This window comes from Bos mutus, chromosome 1 (genome assembly GCF_027580195.1).
Source record: "Bos mutus isolate GX-2022 chromosome 1, NWIPB_WYAK_1.1, whole genome shotgun sequence".
Taxonomy (NCBI): domain Eukaryota; kingdom Metazoa; phylum Chordata; class Mammalia; order Artiodactyla; family Bovidae; genus Bos; species Bos mutus.
Genome location: NC_091617.1, coordinates 18,085,453 through 18,093,498, shown reverse-complemented (window position 1 = coordinate 18,093,498; position 8,046 = coordinate 18,085,453). Strand labels below are relative to the sequence as shown.

At 35.1% G+C, this 8,046-nt stretch overlaps 1 protein-coding gene across 3 annotated transcripts in view; it reads right to left on the bottom strand.

The window, feature by feature from the left end:
- Window positions 1-2,321: 2,321 nt before the first annotated feature.
- Window positions 2,322-8,046, bottom strand: part of C1H21orf91 (chromosome 1 C21orf91 homolog) — a 33,643-nt gene continuing 27,918 nt past the window's right edge. For 2 of the 3 annotated variants that reach the window (XM_070367525.1, XM_070367522.1), the window contains exon 5: window positions 2,322-7,140. In XM_070367525.1, coding sequence (XP_070223626.1) covers window positions 6,974-7,140 — 167 coding nt within the window. In that variant the 3' untranslated portion in view covers window positions 2,322-6,973. The remainder of the gene's footprint in view (window positions 7,141-8,046) is intronic. The other variant, XM_070367530.1, reaches the window with a different exon arrangement.

Below are 8,046 nucleotides of genomic sequence, written 5' to 3'. Positions count from 1 at the left end.
CTCCAAAGTCATCCCGCCTGTGAACAATCAACACTTTTAACAGGAAAACAGACATCTATGTTACCAAATGGAGAAGGCAATGGCACCCCACTCCAGGACTTTTGCCTGGAGAATCCCATGGACAGAGGAGCCTGGTGGGCTGCTGCAGTCCATGGGGTCGCTAGAGTCGGATGTGACTGATCGACTTCACTTTCACTTTTCACTTTCCTGCATTGGAGAAGGAAATGGCAACCCACTCGTGTTCTTGCCTGGAGAATCCCAGGGATGGGGGAGCCTGGTGGGCTGCCGTCTATGGGGTCACACAGAGTCGGACACGACTGAAGTGACTTAGCAGCAGCATGTTACCAAAAGGTTTCTCTTCAGAACCGTCCCATCAGTTGCAGCTGACCCAAAAGGCAGACCATGTGGTCCTGAGGGGCAGCTTAGATAAGGGGTGGTTCTCAGCGGTTCACTTTTAGAAACCAATTTTGAAAGATCTGAGTGGGCAAGCATTGAAGTGAAGCGTAACAGCGTTCTCAGTTGCAAGCCAGAGAAGGCGACTGGTTGATTTAGGCTGAAAAGGAATTGATTCAATGGGCAGAGATTGCCCAGGAAGCTTGGAAACTAGGCAGCAACAAAGGTGATTACTCTGCTACTAGGTTCAAGGTCAAATCCTCTGAACAATGGCTACTCAAGCCCAGATGCCAGGAGCTTACGTGTTGCCTGCACTGGGTATGACACCAGATGTTTTCTCTGTTGCTGGTTAGACGCTGCTGTTCTCATCCTCGAATACCATTTCTTTGCTTCACCAACTAGGTGGAGTGTCCCAGATGCAAGGGAGGTAGGGAGAAATTTTTGCTTCCACAGGTAAAGGTGGTCTGTGCTATCTGAGCACCAGAATAAGATTCAGATGCAGAGCACATGCCCCTCCCCGCTTCCCCTGAAAAAGTAAAATCCACTGATGTTTATTTGCAAGTCGTGTGGAACCTAAGACAGAAGGGGATCTAAGACATCATCTAGATCAGATTCCAAAGATAAAACTTTTAAAAGCCTTTTAACAAATAATTTAGAACACCTATATGTAAACGATGTAAAAGGCGTTGTTCTGCTGGCAGCTCCCCTTTTTTATTCGTGGAGGAGAGAAGTGCTATCAACATACTCACTGCTACCGGTCAGTCTCTAAAACACCTGTAAAAAATTTGGGGTTCTATAATGACATTTAATAACAAGGGTGAACAAACCATTTTATAAGTAATTTGAAAATTCTTAAGAAGGCTCAGAACCTGGGCAGGAACAAAAATGATTAAGCAGCATTAGGCTTACATTTTACCAACTGTTTGCTCTAGCTCAGTGAACTCAGAAAAGTTTATGTGATGAATTTCCCTTAATGTCACAGAACAGTTTAAAGCTAAATAGGAGAACAGCTTCGCTTGTGGTTTGGTGCTTTTTCCAGTACTTTCTCCAAACCAGACTCTTTTGGTCTTCATTGCCTTTTCTGGAAAACAAAGTGGTCTTAGACTTTGAAGAGAACTTCATGTTTAAGTTCTCAAACACTCATTATTTTATAATCTACCTCTGATCTCTTGAACAACTGTTTCCTAATTTTAAATTAATACCACAGGTATATAAATTACTTTAAAAATCGTTTGTGGGAAAAGTGGTAATTTGAAAAATATTCAGATTCATAGTGCTAACCACAAGTAATCTTGAATAATTTCTACTTTAGTATCCTTTTAAAAGCCAATTTAAAACTATTCACAACAGCTTTATTTATAGAACCCTAAATTGGAACAACTCAATGTCCTTCAACAGGATGAATGGATAAACAAACTAATACATACAATAGAAGACTAGTCTGCTAAAAAAAGAGGGAATGAACTACTGATCCTTGCACTAATACAGATGAGTTTTAAAGCAGCCAGTTGAGTGGAAAAAAAAAGCCAGAGGCAAACAAGTACATCCTGTAGAATAACATTTACGTAAAGTTCTAAGGCAAAGTATGGTGACAGAGATCAGAACCCTGGAAAGGAAATGGAGAAGGAAGAGATATGAAAGGCATCGTAAGAGGGGATGGTTATACAGTTGTATGCGCTTATTAAAACTTAACACACTTAAAACCTTAAAAAGTTGCACAGGCATCTAGACAGCCACAAGAATCTTATTTTCTGCTTCTGAACTCTTGGGGCAGCGGGAATATTATCAAAGAAAGATTCTCACAAAGAATTAAGAAACTGTTAGATAACCATTCTTAAGTGTAGACTTCCTAAACCTGAAAATGAAACTTCTCACTTGGTCAATAATTTAGAGAAAATATACGGACACTTAAAAATAGCCACTAAAGCTAACAGATAATAAAATATTTATTTTATTTTTGTAAAATTAAAAATAGTAGACAAGCATATGTAATTACAGTTCCAAAGCAGAGCAATAGAAATATATAAATTATTGCAGTTTTAAAAGGAAAGTATAACAGCCAAGTAATGTCTAAATAAACTTTTTTGAAACCAACTTGGTTTTCATCACGGCAGCTTCATTTTCTTTTCTCAGACGTCTTAGGCAATTTTGTATGAATTTCTGCTCAAATTTAAAGCAAGGTTAACACACACACACAAATTATAAAAGTATAAAATAGCATTTAACAGAAGTCACTACTGAACACTTTCTAAAATGCCTCTTTTGGAGGCAGTAGGATGGAAATAAACATTCTATATGTTTGAAAAAAGAAACACATTTACTAAAATTCTTTTTTTGGGTGCAGTTGAAGGAAGCTCCAAGTAACACTTTGTGAAGGGAGGGTGGAGGGCAATACTCACATGATTTTTCAATGTTTTAATTTGGTAAGGTTAAAATTGTGGACTAATTCAACATCTAAAATGCCTCTTTTGGAGGCAGTAGGATGGAAATAAACATTCTATATGTTTGAAAAAAGAAACACATTTACTAAAATTCTTTTTTTGGGTGCAGTTGAAAGAAGCTCCAAGCAACACTTTGTGAAGGGAGGGTGGAGGGCAATACTCACATGATTTTTCAATGTTTTAATTTGGTAAGGTTAAAATTGTGGACTAATTCAACATCACTAAAATGCATTAGTGATCCGAATTCTTTTAAACTGAAAAAGAGTATGAGAAGTGTATGTTACAAACTAGGTGTTAAAGATATCTCAGTTTTAGAGACTTGCTATGATATGGTTCATAGCAAGGTGATGAAGTTGCTTAATAGGTTAGGCTACATTATTAATACGGTCAGTTATGAAAGGATGAAGTGGATGAAAATACCGAGACGCTGGACAGAACTTTGTTATTCCAAGCACAGTATTACAGCTCTTCTCCAAGATACATTTACTTGTGCCAGGGCTTCATTACCTTATTATTTGGTCAATGAACTCTATCCCATTCCACCACAAATTTCCTCAAATAATTATTTCCACCAACCTAAACTTAAAAATGCAACTGAACACTGAAATCAATTATCTTTGTTTTACAGCCACATCTGAACAAAAGATACTTGATTACTAAACTTTTTTTTATTAAGTACTTTAAAAGTACTCAAACATCTTACTTCGGCATAAAAATAACACTACAAGAACTTTACACTGTACCATTTGAAAGTTGTTATGTCACATAACCTAATTTTATGGTCACTAGCCTGAACTGCTTACTGAGCTACACAAATAATTTATTCTTTAAAAGTTCCTACTGAAATTTTGAGCATATACATTTTGTATTACATTTTACAACATTAATAACACTAGCAGATTTCTTCTAAAACAAAATAAAGCCAAAATTTGTAAACATTAACACATACACATCTATCCCCAAAAATTCATTAAAAAAACACACAGCAAAAACTGACTGAAAGCAACAGCATAAACACCAAGGTAAAAAAATATATAAACAAAGAAGAATGAGCTCTAAACCCTTTTCAGTGGTAAATGGTAAAATAAAAAACCCGAGAAATCTCAAGATGCCAACAATATATTTTGACTATATTTCTGAAATCACTTCCCAACATGAAATTTATTTAAAAGTAATCCTCAAATGTATATAAAAGTGGGCACTCTGTGGTGAAATGAAGATATAATTTGAAAAACTAAAAACATTTCTTTGCTCCCAACACTGTAAGAAGCTACATAATGGACTGGAACACATCTGGCTGCCGGCATGCATCATCTATCACTGGTCTGGTTTGAAAAGAGCATGCCTTTCAAAAGACTAATTTGGACACTAAATACTAGGATCAAAGGGTAATAATCGCAAAGTAAACACATTTTTAGCTTAATTAAAAGGCTGACAGCATTTAAAATCTTTAAAGAGAACAATCTTGTGTTGTCAAAAATCACTTTCAACTTCAAACTAATTTTTTAAACTTAATTCAACTTGCCTAATTATGAACTCTAAAGTGAAAAAATATTAGTCTTATTTCACTCTCCTTAATCATATAAGCCATTAAAATGTCAGTAATGGCTGGCTGACAATCTCTTTTTTGCCATTTTTGAAACTAAAAGTATAGGTGAGATTTTCTTCTAAACATCCTCAAAAAGTACTAACAACTCTGCTGAAAAATGGTCAAGTGTGGTAACCAATATTTGCAGTATTTCATATTCTCTGAAGGTAGAACTCAACTCTATCCCTTATCCTTACTTCAGCATATAGAATAACTGCATATTCAAGAAAACTAACATAGGAATATAAAATAAGTTTACCAAATATTTGGATAAACTGCTCTGCAAAATACTTTAATCTAAAAATTTTTTAAACTAGAATATCCATCCAAATCAAGTACTAGTGTGAGTACCAGCACCACAGGTATTTTTTAAGAGCACCGTGCCTTTGAAGAGCTTACGTATAAATATCTAACTGGAGTAAATCAGAGTCTCCAAATAAGACCTTGGTACCTGTATGATCCCATCTAATTGTGCCAAACTCAGTAGTAAAGCTACATATTTGCCAGAAATAAGCAAACACTTTGTTTGGATAACACTGTTGTATTCAGGACTGTACCATGTGCCTGCTGTTCTGGAAACAAGCTACTGCTTCTATCAAAGGCCAGGCATCCCCAGTTTTTACGACTGTCCCTAAGTGATCTAAATAGAAGCACAAATGTGTGCAAGCAGCACACTGGCTGGTAACATCCTTAGTGAATTATGCCAAAAAAGGAGAGTGAAGTCAAATTTGAACATCTGTCCATAACAAGGAAGCACTGAGATACTTACTGGCATCAGGAAAGATCTCTATTCAACTTACAATTTATAGGGATTTTTGATATTGCACACATTCAATTTAAAGCTTATCAAAACTAAGGCAATGAATTCATTCCCCACTCCTTGGATTTTAAATTCATTTTGGATGACTCAAAGAATCGAGAAAAATGCAAAGTGTCTTTCAAAAGCTCCCTCCAAAAAGCAGTTATGTCATACTTCAAAGAAAACAAGACAAAAATCAGTAACATATCATTTAGTATCCTCAGGCAAATTTAACACATTTTACATTTTAGCATGACAAAAACTTGTTTTCTACTAGATGGAGGCGTTTCTTTGCTTGGTCAAATACTCTTTGTGTTCAAGACTAAAATCTGACTGACCCAAGCCAGGGCAGGCTGCCAAATTTAAGGCAGAAGTTATTCATATCTTTGTGTATGAAACTGCCAAGCTAATGGGCTTTTCTCTTGATGCTTTCATGCAAAGGATCCTGTCTCATAAATACATTCTAAGTACCAGCAGAAAACAGAATTTAGAGCCCATTATAAATCTGCGTTGGTTATAGCATTTACTATACTATATGGTTTGAAAACTTCTCTGTTTGAGACAACCTGTTTGTTCAGAACTCTTGGAAACATGAGAAGCAACTAACAAGAATATCTTCTTAAAAAGGAGCTTATTTTTTTGAATTAAGAGTTTTACTTTTCTGTCACAAGCAATCTTCTCTTTTCCTTTATATTCTAAAATTTAGAAAATGCTTTCTTTGGGCACGACTATCAATGATGTTAACAGAATTTGGACAGTTGAATTCTTGAACTTTTATCGAGCACACAAAATGATTTTAATTTTTTTCAAAGACAGGACAACAGTTTCATGGCATATTAAATTTGAAGATAGATACTACATTTGACTTGGAAGTGAGGCTTGACTTAAAATTCTTGTCTAAATTCTAACACATCAAAGTCATTATTGAAAGTAATACTGACTAGAATAGGCTTTTACTTCTATAGAGATGAGCTGACATACAAAAACTAGATTAGTATTTTCTTCCTGAACTCATAATTGCTTTTATTAGAAAAAAATAATGTCTTTTATTTTCCTGTATACTTGCTTTAAAAAGTTATTAACTCCTCTAGAAGTCAAAACAGTTCAACTAGATAGATTTCTATTCCAAAATACATTTATCTTTGGAAAACAAGATAACAGCTGTAAAAACATTATTAAGAGAATAAAATGCAGTGATGTGAAATATGGGTAACATATTCACACGTGAAGTGTAACTATAATATATAGAGCCATTCAAATACACATTTATAAAGAGAATGAAAAGGTACCTAAAATAGCATTTTTATATATAAAATTTTCATATTAAAATATTGCTCAATAAATAAGAGGTGATATTATGAATTCCATTTCCCTCTTAAATGTTATCTTCAGTAATTTAGACTAATATAAGAACTGTTAACCTTCTGTTGTTTTGACAGGTGAATTACATTAAAACATGTTTAATAAAATCACTGTAACAGTATATTTAAGTAGTCACATGTGGTATAAATTAGGGAGGGCTGTTTAGTAATTACAGGAAAACAGATTCCCCAAATGAATCAAAATGATTAACCCTAGCAGACTAGAGTGTAATGGTCTGCTTTATTTGGCAAAGATGTTGAATATTGCCTTAATCTTTGCAAATTTAATGACCATAAAATAATTGACCATAACTTTCTTCAACTTCTTCAAAGTGAACATGCCCAGCAGACCAAAAAATGGCAGAGCATAGGAAGTAAGTGTAAGTTGAGTTCAGTTGCTTATGGGCAGGTGTGACTTCAATCCCGTTCGGCCCATCTGCAGACATGGTAACTTGGAATAGTTCTTGAGAAGCTGTTCGATGGCAACGTGGCGGACATGGAGCTCTGAGGCTAAAGAATCTTTCTCTTGCACTTGGTGGGCTAACTCTTCAAAAACTTCTGTAAAAATTTAAAAGTAATTCTATTTTTAATACACAGAAAGCTAATCTATGATTTATATTTCAAGTACTTAAGCTGAAATGAACACATTGGGCAAGTGTTTGTAATGAAAGTAGTTTGAAACCAAGGAAACAGCTGAGTTTTGATCATCCTAGGAAGTTGTACACGTTGCATAGCCAACTGGAATATGGTGTTCTCCATCAAATGAAACTTGCGAGTCCTAAGCAGTGACCCGGATGCACAGCAGAGATGACAGTTACAATCATCTCTGAGATCCTTTCCTCACATGGAATATACAGGTTCAATGAATTTCTAATATGATTTATGGACAGTAAAGTGCCTGTTAGTACCCAGGTCTGGAACCTCCTCTAAGAGTCTCTGGAATCAGACTACCTGAATTTTTGAATTTTTGTTCTGACTCTTACGTGTCTCAGGCAAGTAACTTAAACTATGTTTTAATTTCCTCTTATGGAATAACCTCAGTAATGAAAGTAAGCACCTCATAGGGTTACTGTGAAGATTAAATAAGATCATACTTGTAAAGTACTTGTCACAGGATAAGTACTTGATAAATGTAAGTTGCTATTATTATGTTATTATCCTGAGAGGCTGTGTGGTCAAGAAAAACCACTACCTTTGGAGTTAAAAGGACAGGAATTAGAATCCATAATCTGTTGCTTACTGAATGCAAGATCTCTGTAAGCAACTGAAGCAACTGTAAGCAACTTAAGGTTTCTGAAGTGCAGTTTCCTCACCTAAATGGGAATTAATTGTAGGGGAAAAAGAAAAAAAGACAATGGGGAATTTGAACACTGTTAACTGTATTAGCATCATACTTGAATGATGTTAACAAACTACTGTTCTGTTTTTAAAAAGATGAGGTTGTGATTGCCTAAAAAAGAATGT